The sequence below is a fragment of the Argentina silus genome (genome assembly GCF_951799395.1).
Source record: "Argentina silus genome assembly, chromosome: 18".
In the NCBI taxonomy this organism is placed as follows: domain Eukaryota; kingdom Metazoa; phylum Chordata; class Actinopteri; order Argentiniformes; family Argentinidae; genus Argentina; species Argentina silus.
This window is the reverse complement of record NC_139672.1, coordinates 8532005-8553446: the sequence shown is the minus strand read 5'-3', so window position 1 is coordinate 8553446 and position 21442 is coordinate 8532005. Positions and strand designations below refer to the sequence as shown.

At 43.1% G+C, this 21442-nt stretch overlaps 3 protein-coding genes across 6 annotated transcripts; all 3 read left to right on the top strand.

Annotated features, from left to right (window-relative positions):
- Positions 1 to 83: 83 nt before the first annotated feature.
- On the top strand, positions 84 to 1622 carry LOC310819261 (COP9 signalosome complex subunit 7b-like; the record flags this gene model as incomplete). Its single annotated transcript, XM_083690505.1, has 6 exons — positions 84 to 242; positions 388 to 463; positions 557 to 645; positions 818 to 1020; positions 1278 to 1383; positions 1569 to 1622. 6 exons carry the CDS (start codon positions 84 to 86, stop codon positions 1620 to 1622), a joined length of 687 nt encoding a protein of 228 aa, XP_083546631.1.
- A 582-nt stretch (positions 1623 to 2204) lies between these two features.
- Positions 2205 to 12413, top strand: LOC310818664 (uncharacterized protein). 4 transcript variants are annotated; one of them, XM_083689665.1, is made up of 8 exons: positions 2205 to 2220; positions 3412 to 6162; positions 8232 to 10103; positions 10366 to 10526; positions 10612 to 10832; positions 11108 to 11237; positions 11323 to 11423; positions 11548 to 12413. In XM_083689665.1, the coding sequence occupies exons 3-8, from the start codon at positions 8252 to 8254 to the stop codon at positions 11687 to 11689; spliced, it is 2607 nt and encodes an 868-aa protein (XP_083545791.1). In that variant the 5' UTR covers positions 2205 to 2220; positions 3412 to 6162; positions 8232 to 8251; the 3' UTR covers positions 11690 to 12413. The 4 variants fall into 4 exon arrangements, with proteins under 4 accessions (XP_083545791.1, XP_083545792.1, XP_083545790.1 ...); XM_083689666.1 differs by lacking the exon at positions 2205 to 2220 and having other exon boundaries at positions 2303 to 3534; positions 4726 to 6162; XM_083689664.1 differs by lacking the exon at positions 2205 to 2220 and having other exon boundaries at positions 2303 to 6162.
- A 689-nt stretch (positions 12414 to 13102) lies between these two features.
- Positions 13103 to 14787, top strand: LOC310819260 (COP9 signalosome complex subunit 7b-like; the record flags this gene model as incomplete). Its single annotated transcript, XM_083690504.1, has 6 exons — positions 13103 to 13261; positions 13407 to 13482; positions 13576 to 13664; positions 13834 to 14036; positions 14305 to 14410; positions 14602 to 14787. The coding sequence occupies 6 exons, from the start codon at positions 13103 to 13105 to the stop codon at positions 14785 to 14787; spliced, it is 819 nt and encodes a 272-aa protein (XP_083546630.1).
- Positions 14788 to 21442: the final 6655 nt, after the last annotated feature.

Here is a 21442-nt window from a genome sequence, read left to right as displayed (position 1 = left end):
ATTGCTTGCTAGCCAATTAGCTAGGTAGCGAGCTAGCTGGCATTGCACAAATATTGCTTGTCGTGAACGAAATGTCTCCTTAGATGGCTGGGGAGCAGAAACACAGCAACCAGCTTGAGCAGTTCATGTTACTGGCCAAAAACGCGAAGGGACCAGCTCTTATCGCCCTCATAAACCAGTTACTTGAAGCCCCGGGGGTGTACGTCTTTGGAGAATTCCTCCAACTTCCCTGCATTCAAGAGGTAGCTAAGCCTAGCTGCTATTTTGCACTGACTTTGACCGTTTGTGTAATAGCCAACGTTGGGACACTAGATGTCACTGTTTTCAAGCCAACTGCTCTGCGATCATGCTGGCTTTTGCATCTCTGTTTTCTGTCCTCATTTTCAGCTTTCAAAAGGTCCCAACGATGGCTACTTCCAACTGTTGAACATGTTTGCCTATGGTTCATACCATGATTATAAAGGTAGCATATTTCTCTTTTCTTTTCTGCTTCTGCTCGAAACCTGTATTTTTTGCACAGGGTTTGTCACTACAGGTTAATATTGTGTTGTTTCAGCGTTCAAGGACACCCTACCTCCTTTGAGTGAGACCCAGAAGAATAAGCTGAGACACCTGACTATTGTCAACTTGGCTGCAAATATGCAGGTACTCTAGGCCACAAGGCTACTTTTAAGTGTACCAATAACCAGCAAATCAGATACACCTCGCAGATCATACAATGTCTGATTATGCTCTTCCCATTATGTGATTTGGCCTAACCTTTATCCATCTCTCCAACCCCCCCCCCCCCATCCATCCATCCTTTCCCATGCTGTAGGTGATCCCATACTCAGTGTTGTTGAGGGACCTGGAGATGGGTAGTGTGCGTCAGCTGGAGGACCTGGCGATCGAGGCTGTTTATGCAGACGTGTTCCAGGGAAAGCTGGACCAGTGCAGGCAGCAGCTGGAGGTGGACGCTTGCATCGGCAGGGACATCCGCTCTGAGGGGATAAGCCGCATCGCTAACACACTCACACAGTGGTGAGGCAGGGGGTCGGGGGGCGGGGGAGGGGCAGGGAGACTCGATCGATGGATGTAGCCTGCAGAGTTTGACGCGCTCTGTTTAAGTCTATCTGCTGAGTGAAACGGAGCCATGTTGGACCCCAAAAAAAACAAATTAGAATGTTATTGTCATGCAACACTGATGTTTCTCATTAAAATGGATTGGTAAGTTAAGGCTTTAACTTATTTGCCCTGTTGTTTTTACGTACGTCCTTGCCGGATGTGTGTGTCCACAGGTGCAATGGCTGTGAGAGTATCTCAGCGTCCATAGAGCAGGAGGTGGCCAGGGTGAGCCAGTGCAGAGACACCCACCGCAGCGTTCGGCACCAGGTCCAGACTGAGGTGAGTGAGTCGAGCGGGGGATGATGATGATGAGTGTTATGGAGATGGAGAGAGAGAGATATCAGGAAAGGTGTGAGAGAGAGAGTACGCATGTGAGTGTGTGAGAGATGGAGAGAGTGTGTGAGCAAGAAAGAAAGAGTTTGAGATAGATAAACAGTTTTGTGTGGTCTCTTCTTCTCCCTCAGGTGGAGAACATCCGTAGGCTGATGTTGGCGACCCCCTCCACGTCCAGTATATAGCAGTATAGGTAGTGCAGTATAAGTATAAGTAGTGCAGTGTAGCAGTGTAGTATTAGCAGTAACATTATAAGCAGAATAAATAGAATGCAGTATGAACAGTATGAGCAGCAAATGTGCTGAATAGGCACTGCAGTATAAGCAGTCTATATGTATTAACAGTAACATTAAAGCAGAGTAGATAAACAGAATAAATATGGAATGCAGTATGAACAGTATAAACAGATATGTACAGTATGTACAGATGTGCAGTGTATCAACAGTAGCTTTTAAAAAAATAAATAGGGATATGTGCAATATGAACAGTATAGACAGATGTGTACAGAAGAGCAGTAGTATATGGTATCAGAGCAGTGTGTACAAGTGAGGATGCAGTATGTACAGTTTATAGTATACTATAGGGTAAGAGTAGTGCAATTGTCCGCGGGGGGGGCAGGGGTTGGTAGGTTGTCACCTAGGTGCAGAGTTAGAGCTGTAGAAGGAGGTACTAGAGCAGAAAGCCAGGAAGTATCTTTAGTAGTCGGCTACCAGGAACTGTTTAATGCTGTCTATCTGTCGTCAGCCAAGGGGAGCAGAGACCTGCTACATGCCAAGTGTGAAGGTTTGTTTTCCAAGTTCCTTTTTAAAAAGTGGTAGCTTTATTTTGCAATCCTATTGTCATTGGTACTTACTGTATTTGTTGTTTACTATGAACTTGATGGGCCACTATGTGTGTTACCATAACTTCTTTGGTTTATTACCAGGGCAATGTTGTCTGGATAGTTTAAGACTAAACCCACTTGCAACGGAAATATGTCAGGGTCAAATTTAGGTGTAATTGGATGCATGTTGGGATATGTTCCCCTAACTTCTTTACCAAATTAGACCTAATTCAAGGTTTACAAGCATGCCAATATAGTCTACAGTAGTGCTACATGTTTTGCCCGGGAAATCAGTAGTATGTTGTATTTCTAGACTACATTAATGCTATTAAATATGTCCACATCCGTGCCAATATTGGGCAACATACTTTGTTATTTTAGTCTGTGATATTTTCATTTGTAGTGACTATTATTCAATATGTAGCTGAATATATAATGGCATTGTTTTGCGCGCAAATTTTGTAGGGGCTCATTAGGACTCGGTTTACATAACCCCAACGCGCCTGCCCTTGGTTGAACGAACTGCGTTATGCCAAGTGAAGACATCCAAATTTATAACTGAACCAGGGTTATGTTGTAGGCGACACCTTTATTAGGCTACTGTGAGAAAACGTGTTCTTTATTTGAAGGAGAAGACAAACAACTTCTTACTTTTAGCTATTTATTTATATGTCAAAATTCTAGGCTTGTACAAGGACCACTTTTGGCGAAGAAAATCACAGTCAGCAAGCTGTTAATCTGTAACCAACCTTCCAAAAATGGATGCATTCAAACAGTCAAACAAAGCATTTACAGAATACAAAAGTAGTCAGCACCCTGTAAGAAATAAGATACCTACTCTGGTATGTCCTCCCTAGCCTGTCCTCCCTAGCCTGGTATTATTCCACTGTAGCTCTTTGTATAAGCGTGTGTTGCAACATCTTTCTAGATGACTTGGCTCAACCTCTCCATGTATTAATCCAACGTACTATGGGACTAATGCTTGATTCATCTCATTTATCAACAGGCCATCACATTAGTAAATTTAGCACACTGCAGTAATGTATTTTTATTATAGCAATAATAAACTGTTTTTCTAAAAATAACACTACGTACTGCAGTTCATTCAAATTTCGAACTTGCATTGTCACTATTGTCTGTTCACCTCCTAGCAGGAGGTACTAGAGCAGAAAGCCAGGAAGTATCTTTAGTAGTCGGCTACCAGGAACTGTTTAATGCTGTCTATCTGTCGTCAGCCAAGGGGAGCAGAGACCTGCTACATGCCAAGTGTGAAGGTTTGTTTTCCAAGTTCCTTTTTAAAAAGTGGTAGCTTTATTTTGCAATCCTATTGTCATTGGTACTTACTGTATTTGTTGTTCACTATGAACTTGATGGGCCACTATGTGTGTTACCATAACTTCTTTGGTTTATTACCAGGGCAATGTTGTCTGGATAGTTTAAGACTAAACCCACTTGCAACGGAAATATGTCAGGGTCAAATTTAGGTGTAATTGGATGCATGTTGGGATATGTTCCCCTAACTTCTTTACCAAATTAGACCTAATTCAAGGTTTACAAGCATGCCAATATAGTCTACAGTAGTGCTACATGTTTTGCCCGGGAAATCAGTAGTATGTTGTATTTCTAGACTACATTAATGCTATTAAATATGTCCACATCCGTGCCAATATTGGGCAACATACTTTGTTATTTTAGTCTGTGATATTTTCATTTGTAGTGACTATTATTCAATATGTAGCTGAATATATAATGGCATTGTTTTGCGCGCAAATTTTGTAGGGGCTCATTAGGACTCGGTTTACATAACCCCAACGCGCCTGCCCTTGGTTGAACGAACTGCGTTATGCCAAGTGAAGACATCCAAATGTATAACTGAACCAGGGTTATGTTGTAGGCGACACCTTTATTAGGCTACTGTGAGAAAACGTGTTCTTTATTTGAAGGAGAAGACAAACAACTTCTTACTTTTAGCTATTTATTTATATGTCAAAATTCTAGGCTTGTACAAGGACCACTTTTGGCGAAGAAAATCACAGTCAGCAAGCTGTTAATCTGTAACCAACCTTCCAAAAATGGATGCATTCAAACAGTCAAACAAAGCATTTACAGAATACAAAAGTAGTCAGCACCCTGTAAGAAATAAGATACCTACTCTGGTATGTCCTCCCTAGCCTGTCCTCCCTAGCCTGGTATTATTCCACTGTAGCTCTTTGTATAAGCGTGTGTTGCAACATCTTTCTAGATGACTTGGCTCAACCTCTCCATGTATTAATCCAACGTACTATGGGACTAATGCTTGATTCATCTCATTTATCAACAGGCCATCACATTAGTAAATTTAGCACACTGCAGTAATGTATTTTTATTATAGCAATAATAAACTGTTTTTCTAAAAATAACACTACGTACTGCAGTTCATTCAAATTTCGAACTTGCATTGTCACTATTGTCTGTTCACCTCCTAGCAGGAGGTACTAGAGCAGAAAGCCAGGAAGTATCTTTAGTAGTCGGCTACCAGGAACTGTTTAATGCTGTCTATCTGTCGTCAGCCAAGGGGAGCAGAGACCTGCTACATGCCAAGTGTGAAGGTTTGTTTTCCAAGTTCCTTTTTAAAAAGTGGTAGCTTTATTTTGCAATCCTATTGTCATTGGTACTTACTGTATTTGTTGTTCACTATGAACTTGATGGGCCACTATGTGTGTTACCATAACTTCTTTGGTTTATTACCAGGGCAATGTTGTCTGGATAGTTTAAGACTAAACCCACTTGCAACGGAAATATGTCAGGGTCAAATTTAGGTGTAATTGGATGCATGTTGGGATATGTTCCCCTAACTTCTTTACCAAATTAGACCTAATTCAAGGTTTACAAGCATGCCAATATAGTCTACAGTAGTGCTACATGTTTTGCCCGGGAAATCAGTAGTATGTTGTATTTCTAGACTACATTAATGCTATTAAATATGTCCACATCCGTGCCAATATTGGGCAACATACTTTGTTATTTTAGTCTGTGATATTTTCATTTGTAGTGACTATTATTCAATATGTAGCTGAATATATAATGGCATTGTTTTGCGCGCAAATTTTGTAGGGGCTCATTAGGACTCGGTTTACATAACCCCAACGCGCCTGCCCTTGGTTGAACGAACTGCGTTATGCCAAGTGAAGACATCCAAATGTATAACTGAACCAGGGTTATGTTGTAGGCGACACCTTTATTAGGCTACTGTGAGAAAACGTGTTCTTTATTTGAAGGAGAAGACAAACAACTTCTTACTTTTAGCTATTTATTTATATGTCAAAATTCTAGGCTTGTACAAGGACCACTTTTGGCGAAGAAAATCACAGTCAGCAAGCTGTTAATCTGTAACCAACCTTCCAAAAATGGATGCATTCAAACAGTCAAACAAAGCATTTACAGAATACAAAAGTAGTCAGCACCCTGTAAGAAATAAGATACCTACTCTGGTATGTCCTCCCTAGCCTGTCCTCCCTAGCCTGGTATTATTCCACTGTAGCTCTTTGTATAAGCGTGTGTTGCAACATCTTTCTAGATGACTTGGCTCAACCTCTCCATGTATTAATCCAACGTACTATGGGACTAATGCTTGATTCATCTCATTTATCAACAGGCCATCACATTAGTAAATTTAGCACACTGCAGTAATGTATTTTTATTATAGCAATAATAAACTGTTTTTCTAAAAATAACACTACGTACTGCAGTTCATTCAAATTTCGAACTTGCATTGTCACTATTGTCTGTTCACCTCCTAGCAGGAGGTACTAGAGCAGAAAGCCAGGAAGTATCTTTAGTAGTCGGCTACCAGGAACTGTTTAATGCTGTCTATCTGTCGTCAGCCAAGGGGAGCAGAGACCTGCTACATGCCAAGTGTGAAGGTTTGTTTTCCAAGTTCCTTTTTAAAAAGTGGTAGCTTTATTTTGCAATCCTATTGTCATTGGTACTTACTGTATTTGTTGTTCACTATGAACTTGATGGGCCACTATGTGTGTTACCATAACTTCTTTGGTTTATTACCAGGGCAATGTTGTCTGGATAGTTTAAGACTAAACCCACTTGCAACGGAAATATGTCAGGGTCAAATTTAGGTGTAATTGGATGCATGTTGGGATATGTTCCCCTAACTTCTTTACCAAATTAGACCTAATTCAAGGTTTACAAGCATGCCAATATAGTCTACAGTAGTGCTACATGTTTTGCCCGGGAAATCAGTAGTATGTTGTATTTCTAGACTACATTAATGCTATTAAATATGTCCACATCCGTGCCAATATTGGGCAACATACTTTGTTATTTTAGTCTGTGATATTTTCATTTGTAGTGACTATTATTCAATATGTAGCTGAATATATAATGGCATTGTTTTGCGCGCAAATTTTGTAGGGGCTCATTAGGACTCGGTTTACATAACCCCAACGCGCCTGCCCTTGGTTGAACGAACTGCGTTATGCCAAGTGAAGACATCCAAATTTATAACTGAACCAGGGTTATGTTGTAGGCGACACCTTTATTAGGCTACTGTGAGAAAACGTGTTCTTTATTTGAAGGAGAAGACAAACAACTTCTTACTTTTAGCTATTTATTTATATGTCAAAATTCTAGGCTTGTACAAGGACCACTTTTGGCGAAGAAAATCACAGTCAGCAAGCTGTTAATCTGTAACCAACCTTCCAAAAATGGATGCATTCAAACAGTCAAACAAAGCATTTACAGAATACAAAAGTAGTCAGCACCCTGTAAGAAATAAGATACCTACTCTGGTATGTCCTCCCTAGCCTGTCCTCCCTAGCCTGGTATTATTCCACTGTAGCTCTTTGTATAAGCGTGTGTTGCAACATCTTTCTAGATGACTTGGCTCAACCTCTCCATGTATTAATCCAACGTACTATGGGACTAATGCTTGATTCATCTCATTTATCAACAGGCCATCACATTAGTAAATTTAGCACACTGCAGTAATGTATTTTTATTATAGCAATAATAAACTGTTTTTCTAAAAATAACACTACGTACTGCAGTTCATTCAAATTTCGAACTTGCATTGTCACTATTGTCTGTTCACCTCCTAGCAGGAGGTACTAGAGCAGAAAGCCAGGAAGTATCTTTAGTAGTAGGCTACCAGGAACTGTTTAATGCTGTCTATCTGTCGTCAGATGGTGCGCACTCCAAAGTACTGTAGGCTACCAAATGCAAAGTCTAGATACACGCCTTGGCATGAAACACTTGTTCAGCTACAAATGGCGCACATTACAACCTTTCGCACGCGAACTAGGACAGGTGTGTATCATCGAAATTAGCAAACACACAAACACAATATACTCGATTTAAATAACCTCAAACCATTATCTTCGTTGCGAGTGGGATACATACAAAAAATAGAGAGTCTGCAGTCCCCAAATCAACAAGACAAGAGTCAGAAGATAGTCCTATCTCAGGAAACAAGAAGAAGAAAAAGACATTGTTAATAGTGCAGTAATTGTATTTATTTTTTATTTAGGATTTGCACACACACAATAACAAATGAAAGACAAAATGAAAGGAAAAGGCAAATTGTGCAGGGGAGGTTATACTTGTACCATAACTTCTAACATGGGTAAATTACCACATTTTAGCGACTAAAGAGGCCCGCAAGTGTGTACGTTTTGTAAAGAAAGATATGGGCCAAAAATAAAAGAAATGAAAGAGTAAATGAGCGACGCAGCCCAATGCTCCATCTCCCCCCACGTGGACATTCCTCCTTTAGCCCCGACCCCCAAAGTTGAAGTTCATATCAGTGATATTGTTAGAGGGATTGGCCCTTTTCAATTACAAACAAATAGCAAGTTTGGTAATTAAAGAACTGCTGTTCTCATTTATGACCCCAAGTGTCAACATATGTTGTGCAGAAATAAGGCAGGGACATAAAAACTAAAATGTTTTCAGCTACAAAAACTGTTTCTTTCCACAGACATTCCAGAGGCCATGTGAATGATGGAAATACAGTTTACAGCTCTATCATCTGACCAGGAATCACATCTCATTATAAAATGCATTTTGGACAGGGATATAAAGAAACTGAGGAAACTGATTAAACAATATGACATAAATGGACAGTACAATTTTTCTGGTTCGGGTCATGTGACCCCTCTAATTGCTGCTGTTTTATCTGCAAATGAGGACATTTGTAAAATCCTTATAGAAAAGGGTGCTAATCCCAACGGACTATCACGCAACGGTTTTACGCCACTGCAATATGCCTCTATGACCAAAGCCATACCTATCGGTATAGTGAAGACCTTACTTGAAGCAAAAGCGGACCCCAATTGTGATTTCAATCTTACTGGTCACATACGTGGATACACTTCACTTCAAATAGCATCCCGAGATGACAGAATGGATATCATGAGAGAGCTTATCTATGGTGGTGCATTTGTAGAACCATGTTCTGCAACACTCCCTGGGTATGAGGTTATTAATAAAACACTTACCAAACATATCCATCACTTGGCTAAGAACAGTGATTTAATTTCCAAAATTGAGCCTTTTTTCAGTTTTTGTAATGCAATAATCACAGAAGATCCAGCTGAGGTTTTCAAACGCTATGAATCGCTCCTGCTCGAGGAGAACCCTCAACGTCACATGACTATGATAGAGTCATGCTTCAACATGGAGGGTCCAAGTGCAGAACCCTGTCTACAGACATGCATAAAGTGGCTGAGGGACTCAAAGAATCTACATATCTTCATTGAGAGTGCAAGTAAGCGTTTCAGCCAATTTTCTCAAGAAATGTTCCAGATGGCTACATTAAAAGGATTGTACACCATTTTTTGTACTATGACAGTGGGAGAGATACCCTATGAGGTATCACTTGCTATGATTCCAAAACTAGTGGAACTGCTTTCTTGCAAGGGACATCCTATTTTGGTCACATTATTTATGAGTACGCTCTATGTGATCACGCAGAAGACAAAAGGCAAAGATGATTGGAGTGACTCCCTCATTGATGAATTGTGTCATCACATTGTCCCTTGCACACAGTGCCTTCTACCTGTGCCTGATGGACTGCTTGCTTCTGCAGACATGAGGAGGGATAACACCCTGAAAGAAAACCTGAGGAAATTGAACATCTTCTTAAAAAATCGAGAGTCTGCAGTCCCCAAATCAACAAGACAAGATAGTCCTATCTCAGGAAACAAGAAGAAGAAAAAGAAGAAAAAGAAGAGGAATGGTAAGCAAGACATGTCAGAAGAGACAGACAAACAAGAAGTCTCTGATACTCTATCTTCTCCTGTTGAAGAATCTGGCTTAGATGAAAGTGTTAAGCCATTCATTACTACCACTGACACATCACCATTACCACGCAAATGGCACAAAGTCAGCAAAAGATGGAGACCACAACTGGAAAAGCTTGTCAACAAGCGTGAAGTTGAAAGAGCAGGAAGTCTAATTTTTGATGAAGAACTCCGTATTGCAAAAGGAAGGGATGGAACTGAGGTCCTCCTAGGTCTGAGGAATGATGGCACTGAAGTTGCCGTTAAGAGAATGCTCAGGTCATTCTATCAAGATCTCAAGAATGAGGAAGAATTTCTACGTCTCCCAGAGCTTGATCACCCCTTCATTGTGAGATATGTGGACTTTGCAGACGATAAGACATTTGGCTACCTTGCTCTTCAGCTATGTGAATACACATTGGAGGAATACATCAAAGACAACCTACTAAAAGACAAAACTCATGACTTGAAAACAATTGTGAAGCAGGTGCTCTGCAGTCTAAGTGTCCTTCATTGCCAAACAAAGATAATTCTGCACCGTGATCTCAAACCCCAGAATGTTTTGATAGGTAAGACTAAACCATATACATAAATTGTGCTTGCGATGGGAACTAATGGGAAAGTGTCAACTATTTATTACAAAACTATGAAAGCCCCAATCCGTAATTTGAAAAACAACAAAAACATCAGTGTGTCACATAAATCTGAGCGATGGGGTTGGAGAAATGTTACCAACTTTGTGAACAGCTGCTCTCATAGAATGTCATTCCTTGAGCATAAGAGATACAGTACTGTATGTCATATTGGTATAATCTGTGCATGATTTTCTAGATTCTAAAGGCAAGGCAAGATTAGCCGACTTTGGTATAAGTAGGCAACTGGCCATGGAACAAACAACTCTACATACAGGCAATGCAGGAACGAGTTGCTGGAAGGCCAAGGAAACTTTAGATGAAGACCCTGTTGGATATAAGAGGAGCACAGATATTCAGGTTTGTTTTCCATTTGAAGTTGTTCATATGAAAAAAAGTGATATTTTGGTTACCAGATTGTTTCAATATTTGGTGTGATTTGCAGGTGGCTGGGATGTTAGTGTATTACATCCTTTCTGGTGGACAACATCCCTTTGGCAAAAGTCCTTGGTGTGAGGTTAATATTTTGAAAGGGGAGTACAACTTGAAACATGTTGAAGATGAGGTTGCAAAGGACCTGATTGAGTGGATGATCAATAAAGACCCAGAGAAGAGACCTACAGTGGAAGAGACCCTGGCTCACTCTTACTTCTGGGAAAAGGAAAAGTGAGTGCCTCCTTTGTCCAATCGACCTCATCATGACTTAAGGCTCTTGTCATAAATCCTTAAATTCCCATTAATTCAGAATGGCCAAACTTGATGTTTGAATTTACTTGAAAGTTGTTTCAATGTTACTCCATTTAATTTGGAGGCATTGAGAATATAGTAACATGTTCAATTTATAAGTATGACACATCTACAACAGATTTGATGTTTGATGTTATGGGGTAATTTCTCCCCAACTAGTTTCATACATTCAAAAGTCCAATGTTGTTTTTCAGGAGAGTGGAGTACTTGAAAAAAATGGGGAATGAGAAAGAAGCCGCAAACTGTCGTAACCCTGATCCTGAGCTCGTTCGTGGTCTGGACCAAAGTGCTGAGGGGATGTCGTTCTATCAGTGGAAATCCAAGGTGAGACGGTCGTTATTTTACTCACTTTGCTGCCCCCTTCATTTATTTCTGTATTCAATAATAGTCAAATGTTTTGTGTTCACAGCTGCCACCACAGTTGATCCAGAATCTGGATGGTAAAAAGAAGGCCTACCCTGAGAACACATTGGGGTTACTGCGCTTCATTCGCAACCTCCATGAGCACTAGTAAGTATGGCAATGTTGAAGCTTTTATTAAGAACTTGAAATCCATATCCTTTGTCTCAATACTAGTATGCACTCTCATACGATTGATGGTGGCTGAGTAAGTATTCCCTCTCTCTTTCCGCAGCTCTGAGGATGCAGCCGGTGTTGACCTAATGATGACATTTCCTGATCTCTTTGGATGTGTTTACAAGTTTGCCAAGAAGCAAGACTGGAATTCAAGACCTGCTCTGAAAACAATGTTTCAAAGAGAAGACCCAAGTTCATAAATCCTGCCATCTATGTAACTTGGAGGATTACGTCTGATGAAACTGGTTCCACTCTCACACCTTTTACTATTTACGATCTGCAATATGTAGTGCTGTTCAGTGGTTATCAATGATATAGCATCACCATTATTTCTTGAGGAATATAATGTCTCAAAGACATATGAGCTCACACCGTCTGTCTTACTTCATCATAACCTAAAATATGAGGTTGTTTTAGTCCACTGTTTGTTTATAATGTCTTGGTAAACAGACAATGTACAGCTTCTAAATATGTTTCATGTTGGACTGTTTACTGTATGAAATGACATGTCAATTTTATTGTTCATTGTTTTCCCACATTTTCTTTATAGAAGTGATAGGTGATTATTATGATGAAATGACAATTGCTTTTACAAGAAAAAGAACTCCTTGGAATAATTAACTTTATTTTTTCCTAAGTATTGATTTGAAGTCTAGTATTGTGTATTTGTTTTTCAATTTTCATGTCATTACAACGTAAAATGATTATTCAGTGAAACTGCTGCCATCGTCTTTAAACGTAACATGTAAATATTGAATTGAAATATAGTTTTTTTTTGTAATCATATACAAATAACTGAATGATGTTAAGAGATTTGATGCAATGTAATGTTTTATAAGGCCTACTATTGTTTATTCTATGGAAAAACTGAATATATAAACTCTTGTTTAGCTTGATATCAAAATGAAGTCTAACAAATATGCATCGAATTTTGTTTTAATTTATCTAAGAATGGACCCTGATATTCCAACTTAATTAAGGATTACTATATGGGACCTTCTCATATCATTATTTAGAAATAATTCCTATCTGTCAGTGCTTGTACCAAATAGATTATATTTCCAATATTTAAAAAAAACTCAGGAGCTAAACCTTCTATAATCTTAGCCAAAGTAGCCAAAGGAATCAATATAGAACATCTCTGTTGTAGCCATTGACAATGGTTGAAGCCAAGGGTATTAGAGGATTTAGAATACTTTATAAATGAATGTATTTATTTGTCTATGAGGGCTCTCTCTTTGTTGTAGCCTTTGGCCCCAAATGTTTACGCATACGTCAACATTTACCCACCTGGCTCTTGACTGCTCGAACGACACGCTCCTCTATTGACAACAACAACAACAACAAAAGAAGCGGCTTATTAAAAATATACATTTTGAATGACAGCATAGAGGAAAACAATGTGAGTAGCTTTCTAGTTAGCACATGTAGCCAAGCGTTTACTGACCAAAATGAACCGTGGCATTGGTCGACAATTAGCCGGCTAACTTTTCTACTACTACATTCCAGCAAACGTAGGGGCTGCTATAAATTGCTTGCTAGCCAATTAGCTAGCTAGCGAGCTAGCTGGCATTGCACAAATATTGCTTGTCGTGAACGAAATGTCTCCTTAGATGGCTGGGGAGCAGAAACACAGCAACCAGCTTGAGCAGTTCATGTTACTGGCCAAAAACGCGAAGGGACCAGCTCTTATCGCCCTCATAAACCAGTTACTTGAAGCCCCGGGGGTGTACGTCTTTGGAGAATTCCTACAACTTCCCTGCATTCAAGAGGTAGCTAAGCCTAGCTGCTATTTTGCACTGACTTTGACCGTTTGTGTAATAGCCAACGTTGGGACACTAGATGTCACTGTTTTCAAGCCAACTGCTCTGCGATCATGCTGGCTTTTGCATCTCTGTTTTCTGTCCTCATTTTCAGCTTTCAAAAGGTCCCAACGATGGCTACTTCCAACTGTTGAACATGTTTGCCTATGGTTCATACCATGATTATAAAGGTAGCATATTTCTCTTTTCTTTTCTGCTTCTGCTCGAAACCTGTATTTTTTGCACAGGGTTTGTCACTACAGGTTAATATTGTGTTGTTTCAGCGTTCAAGGACACCCTACCTCCTTTGAGTGAGACCCAGAAGAATAAGCTGAGACACCTGACTATTGTCAACTTGGCTGCAAATATGCAGGTACTCTAGGCCACAAGGCTACTTTTAAGTGTACCAATAACCAGCAAATCAGATACACCTCGCAGATCATACAATGTCTGATTATGCTCTTCCCATTATGTGATTTGGCCTAACCTTTATCCATCTCTCCAACCCCCCCCCCATCCATCCATCCTTTCCCATGCTGTAGGTGATCCCATACTCAGTGTTGTTGAGGGACCTGGAGATGGGTAGTGTGCGTCAGCTGGAGGACCTGGCGATCGAGGCTGTTTATGCAGACGTGTTCCAGGGAAAGCTGGACCAGTGCAGGCAGCAGCTGGAGGTGGACGCTTGCATCGGCAGGGACATCCGCTCTGAGGGGATAAGCCGCATCGCTAACACACTCACACAGTGGTGAGGCAGGGGGTCGGGGGGCGGGGGAGGGGGGGGGGGGAGCAGGGAGACTCGATCGATGGATGTAGCCTGCAGAGTTTGACGCGCTCTGTTTAAGTCTATCTGTTGAGTGAAACGGAGCCATGTTGGAGCCCAAAAAAAAACAAATTAGAATGTTATTGTCATGCAACACTGATGTTTCTCATTAAAATGGATTGGTAAGTTAAGACTTTAACTTATTTGCCCTGTTGTTTTTACATACGTCCTTGCCGGATGTGTGTGTCCACAGGTGCAATGGCTGTGAGAGTATCTCAGCGTCCATAGAGCAGGAGGTGGCCAGGGTGAGCCAGTGCAGAGACACCCACCGCAGCGTTCGGCACCAGGTCCAGACTGAGGTGAGAGAGTCGAGCGGGGGATGATGATGATGAGTGTTATGGAGATGGAGAGAGAGAGAGATATCAGGAAAGGTGTGAGAGAGAGAGTACGCATGTCAGTGTGTGAGAGATGGAGAGAGTGTGTGAGCAAGAAAGAAAGAAAGAGTTTGAGATAGATAAACAGTTTTGTGCGGTCTCTTCTTCTCCCTCAGGTGGAGAACATCCGTAGGCTGATGTTGGCGACCCCCTCCACGTCCACCCAGGATGTGGATGCCCTGGTGGAGCAGGAGGGGGAGGGGGCCAGGGCCGGCCCTAGTCCTGCCCCAGGAGCCGAGCGCAGACAGTCCTCCCTCTTGATGGTCTCCAAGGGTAGGAGCCTGACCAACCAGAGGCACTGATTTCTGACTTGGGGACAGAGCACTGGACTAGCCTGGTCCACTACTTCGTCACAGGTCTGGGGATGTGGGCCTAGGTCTGGGGATGGGATAGAGAGTCTGGGACAGAGTTTTGCAAGTTGCTTTATGCATATTTTCTCATCATCTCCTTATGTTTTGCATATTTCCATGTTTTGCAATTGTCACCCGGGTCCTTAAAATCCGATTGTATAAAATTTCTCTTTTTATTACCAAAGCAGTAAGCCTAGTTACTGTATGCCAAGTTTGCAGAGATGTGTTTGTTGCTGAATTTATATGCATATTTTCTACTTTCGGTTCCAACTAGCAAGTATTAAAAGTTAGGTTTTGTTATCTTGTCTTTTTTTTCTTAAACTTAACTTTCATCTAAAAAAAAAAAAAACTAAAGCACTTCAATAAGTCTTAAAGCCCTCAGTTTGTAGTTTGGGACACATTTTGCTGACATAAGCAGTTTCTAACCCATATTCCAACAATTTTCTGTTGACAGTGCCTAGACGTTTTCTAATGAATTCATTTAAAAGTTAATAGTATTAGACAGTATTTCATAGTAAGCTATGAGACATAATTAACGAGGTGTCTAACAATGACCCATTGCGGCCCAGGGCAGACGAGATGTTTCTGCTTGAGTATTCTCATGGGGGTTAAAGTGTCTGTCTGTGCTGTCATGTTGGCCAGCCCTTCTCTCTCCCTTGCGTACCCCACTGACCTAGATTTCAATTGTTTTCTGCCTGAGACAATGGGAGAAAATGGTTTCATAATCGCACACAATACCTGGGTGTTATTGAACATGATTGTTGTTAAGATTCTCATTGTGACGTTATTGTGCGTGGAGCATTGTGCACTTTCTTTATGTATCCTACTCATGCAGCCCCCTGGCGAGGACTTACAGTACACACCAGCCCCCCCCCCCCTCTATAGTTTACACTGTGTTATCACACATAGATATAGTACATGACAAATTGCAAGACCACAATTAGACACTGTTCAGAAATACTACCCTGTCACCAAGCACTGTGTACTCTAGCTAAGGAAATAAGGATACATCCTCAGTCTGGGGTATCTTCTCTATACAGTTCTTAGTTCTGACATTTCATAGTTAGGAAACCCCAATCTCATCTTATCAAAGTTATGTCAGAAATGAGCCCAGGCCATACCCCACACAAGACCAGAACCACTGATTTCACTAATTCAACAGAGACATCTTCTTCCCATATTTCCTGCGACATACACACACACACACAAAAATGCTTACAAAGGGAGAAAGAGAGGCAGAAGGATAGACAGGAGCGGGAAAGGGAGAGGTTAGAAGTCTAAAGGATGACAACCCGTCTTTGAGCCCGTCCTCCCGATTTCTACCTCCACCAGCCTCCCCTGATAAAGTATACTATACACTCTGATCAGGAGTTCATTCAGGAGGGAGTGTTGTGAGAACAATCAGATACGTACTTACAAATGTATTGTGTTAAGATACAAATAGGATTCTCTATCACCGGCTGAGACACAGTGTTCTCTATCATAGCTCTGTCTGTCACACTTGTAGCTGCTATGTTTCAGAACCAGGGACTCTAAAGATTTAGCCTAGGGGGGTTGCTTATAACCATGTGGGCAGTTACCACGTTTGAGACCTCAGACACGGGCCGCAGTAAGACCACTGTGCGAAGGACAGGGCATGGAAAGGGGCCTCTTTGAATCACCATTGGGTAGTGAGAGGAGCAATACTGAACGATAGACAGAGAGAGAGAGAGAGAGAGAGAGAGAAGGCTACAGTACAGTATGCCCACTGCCTGGAGAGGGGGATGGAGGGATGGGAGGAGTGAGCAGAGGGCAGATTAATCAAAGGACATCAAAGGCAGATGGATGGATGGAGAGATGGGATGAAAGAGTGCCGCCCGTTTGTCCCATGCCATCCCGCTCCGCTCTGCCTGAGCTGCCTTACAGATCTCAGGGCTATTGTGCCGCGCGGGTGCATGGAGGGGGCTAGGGCACAACATGACACACACACACACACACACACACACACACACACACACACACACACACACACACACACTTACACACAGGACACTCGGAAAGCAGAACTCCAAAAGGCAAATCTCTCTCTCTCACTCTGTCTATTCGTCTCTCTCTCTATCACCCCATGTCTATCCTCTCTCCCTCTATTTCTCTCTCTCTCTCTCTCTCTCTCTCTCTCTCTCTCTCTCTCTCTCTCCGTCCCTCTATCTAGACACACACATTTTCTCTGTTATGCCGCAACTTCAAAGCCGGGACTCTCTCTTTGACGTCGGCAAAGTCGGCCCATCACAAAACCCACCGCGCACTCGCATACTCAAACACACACACACACACACACACACACACACACACACACATATAGACTCAAACACGGTCACACACACATACACTCTCACACGTATATTGTTGGCAGTGTGAACTCTGCCGTCAGCATTGGCCGGCGGGTGAGGGGGGTTGGACGACGGCCTTTTTCTTTGATAGCGTTCCTTCTAGGAGCCGCGCGGCGGGTTTTATCGTTCAGCCGGTTAGTTGGCTGGAAGATGACTCCAATTTGCGTCTCTCCTTTTGGGGACTTGCCGCATGGACTCTTCTTTTTTTCTTTTTTTTTTTTTTTTTTTTTTTTCCTGTCTCCGTGCGGAGCCGGAGTGTGACCACGTCGCCCTTTTCCGGCCGCCCCACGGCCCGTGGTACAGAACACTGTGTCTGAGCCAGTCGTAGGGTTGTCTGTGGTCTACATCAGTGTCACGCAGTGTTGGGTAGTGGTTCCACTACATGTCGTTCAACTATCAGTTCAACTGCATTTTGTCGTCACTTGGTGGTACTTAAACTAAATTCAAATCCTAGTAGTGTTTCCTGTAGTTAACGACTTTCTTTGCCATGTAGTGGTGTGGTAAGCTACTGTCACTACTCACTACATTTTCCAAAAGAAAAGAAAAGAAATAATTGGAATCAAGCTATTATTCCCGCTGTTGAACTTCAATTTCCCTACTATTTCTTACTTCACTGCCTACAGTCTCCCCACTATGCTCCACCTCACTATTTTTCTCTCTCCCAGTGATTTCAGAGGAATGTCACATGGACTGGTCATCTTTAAGTAACTGATTATCATGTGTTGGTTGAAGTAGTTTCTATGTAGTGAACTGCTTTTGTCAAAGTAGCTTTAGTTTGACCAACTATACTACCTTTTCCTCAAGAGGTAGCTTGGGTGTAGTTCAACTTCTTTCCTTATAAAGTAATTGGTAATCTCGTTAAATACATTTTCAGAGTATCATCCCCAACATTGGTGTCACGTCCCACAGCGGTACCACAGACCACTGTCCACACAGACCACGACCAGTTCTAGGTCTGTGAGCGGTGTCTGAAGAATACATTTTTGCATTGTTTATACTTCAATTCAATTCAAACAACTTTATTTGTACCCCTTGGGGCAATTCCTATTAGGGCTATAGTGGTGACTCAGACACACACGACAGACAGGCCACAGAAACAATGAATAGAGAGACAATAGGGTTAACTCGCTCCATCCATCCACCCGTTTTTCCCTTTCTATTCTCCCTTACGAATACGTATGTCGTGTATTCTGTCTGGAGAATACCGTAGCAGGTACAGGTTCTCTAAACATGGCCTTTCAGTAGACTTCTTTACCCTGATCTCTTGGCTGTAGGGCTGGTTGGGGTTGGAGCAGTAGATAGTGATTGATCGTGTTATGCTATGAAGTGGACCACTTAGGCCTCAATTGAATCGAACCAGCATTGCAGTATTTATGCGGTAGCAAGACGGATATCATACAGTACTTTCCCCGTGAGACTCCCCTCACTGGTACGTGTATCCATGTTTCAGAATGAACAGTAGGCGAAGAATACAGCCGAAATGTGCTGGTAGAAAGGGTTGTTATAGACAAAGTAACTGACGTTTCTACAGCAGATCTGGTAGAACTCCACACAGACAAACACACACACCGACCGACACACCAGAGTCGCTTCGACACAGAGACATTCTGGACAGTGAGAAAGTTTGCAAGAAAGTGCAGTTGTTAGACGCTCATGTTCTTAGGCTTTAAAAGAAAACAACTCAGCTTGACCATGACCACTCATGACTCACTCACTGTATCTTTACGTAACTCAAGGCGAGTTCAGCTGAGACAGAAAAAAAAGTGATGTGAACTGACAATATTTTAATGGGAGGGATAAAGGGCTGTAAGTGATCAATGGGGGCGGCGTCCGAGTGATGCCCCGGGGGACGGCTTTGATGTGGGCATCCTCTGAGAAACGCCGAGGACAATGCCCTCTTTGAGGGGCAGGGAGAATGGCAGACGCTTCCCTCTCTCTCTCTCTCTCTTCTCTCTCTCTCTCTCTCTCTCTTCCACAGTCCCTCCCCCCTCGTTCTCTCTCTCGCTGTCCCTACCTCTTCTCTCTCTCTCTCTCTCTCTCTCATCCGATACTCCTCCCTTTTTTTTCTGATTCTCTCTCTCTTGTTCTCCCTCTCTTTTTCTTTTCCATGTATCTCACATCAGCCCATAACCATATTTTCATAACTCTCTCACCCCCTCCCTCCAATGTTAATGAATTCAAACAACCCCCCCTCCCCTTGCCTCCCAGCCCCTCACTCCACCCCCTTACCCCCTCCCTCCCTCCCTCTCTCCCTCCCTCCCTCCCTCCCTCCCTCCCTCTCCCCCCTTTCACAGAACCAAACCCCTTTGTAATTCCCAGCCTTGGCAAGTTGCACTCGATTTGCTGTCACAGTCTTAATGAATTCAGCTGTTTGTGTATTGGCCATGGCCTCCCTCTCTCCTCTCCCTCTCTCTCCTCCCCCTCCTCCCCCCCTCTCTCTGGTGTTCCCCCGAGAGGGACTCTATATATACCAGGGACCACTCGGAGGCACCTATTGTTCCTCTCTCTCTCTCTCTCTCTGAGTAGAACGTACAGACAGATGCCCTGTTGCAACACAGTGTGGGGAGAGACAGAGCCCAGACCGCCAGGCTAGGAGGTGGGGAGTCCGGTAGAACTGGCAGAGAACTTCAACCTCAGGCACCAGAGACAAATAGGAACCGGAGGAGAACCTCTACTGCATCTCCCTGCTTCGCTGCCTTTTTTTTGTTGTTGTTGTTGTTTGTTTTTGTTCCGCCGCGGAAGTGGTGGCGTCTGATGATTTGACAGCATGTTACCGGCGTCAACACTGCTGCTGCTGCTGCTGTTGCTGCTGCTGCGGCCGCATCGCTGTCCGGGAGCCCCAATGGGAAGAGAGGTCTACAGGATGCCCCAGAGCGCACTGAAAGGTAAGACGGAAGTCTAATTTTTTTTTAAATATGTTTTTAGGGCATTTCTGCTTTATTGGGATAGAGATAGTAGAGATTGACAGGAAGGATGGGTAAGAGAGAGAGGAGGGATGACATGCAGGGTATGTCGATGGACCTTGCGATGATATGGTATGCGCCTTAGTGTGCTACGCCACTGAACTGAAGTCTCTTAGCAGGAGAAAGCGCTTCCTTGGTTGAGGAAGTGTGTTGTGTTGTTTACTGACTTGTGTTGCTCACCCCACTACCGTCCAGTCTTGTCTCTGCAACGTGCCACCGGCGGGTTGATGCGCTCTGTGATCTCGACTCAGTAACGTTTGTTTGGGGGCTGTCATGACAAGCGCGCGTTAAGCCGGAAGCACGCAGGGGTCGGCAGCAATAAAACGGAATGTTTTCGTTTCGTATCAGCTGGGTCACCGGATGGCCTTTGGCAACGCACCTCGAATTAACTTTAAGGAAGGTTTCACGTCAAACACTTGTAGTGCGGTACACTGTAGGTTCAGTGTCAATGACCCATCACGTGAGCCACGATCCAAACGCTATTTTCCCATCGTTCCCTCCACACCATGAGTGGCACCGTATGCACGACTGACGATATGCAGTGTGTTTTTGCAAGACGGTTTCAGACCACACCGTCGGTGTCTAGACTCTGAAGCGACAGGCGGTTGCCACTGTGCGGTCACCGGGGTGATGAAATGCCGGAGGGCAGCAGGAGTACAACAACAGAACCAGCATGTGGTAAACCATGTCATGCGGCTTTAAAAAAAAACAACAACATACTATTCCATACAGCACATTGCAAAGATGAACGCAACGTCCACATTGAACTGTGACACGTGCATCATATGCAGTAACAACATCTTATACATGACAGCACCTTATTTAGCTGATGTGACGTGTGTCCTGATTGGTCAGGACGGTCTGGGCCTTATCCAACCGGCAGAGAGGAATAACGGTCTGGTGTACTGCAGTTTTGATGTGCTGTTTTGAGTCCGGTGATTACAGCCGAGCTTTGATGACGGCGGCGGCGGCATGGTGACAGTGCCCTTGGTGGCGAGTGTTTTTTTTTTTGGAACAGGAAAAAGAACTAAGCCTCTCCGCTGCCAGTCCCTGGTCCCCGGTCCCCGGTCCCTGTGTGCCCGCCACGCCAGCCTCCGCCCCGCCACGCTCCGGGCTCCTGGCCCTCTAATTAAGTCTTCAATCAGCATTCGTCGTCGTTAGCGGGCCGCTCTTGTGATGTGGCTCCGCAGAGAGAGGGGGGGGGGGCGTGGGTGGGAGGAGGGAGGGAAGGGGGGGAGGGGGGGACGCGGGGGTCGGTGGGCCGATTGAAGTGCG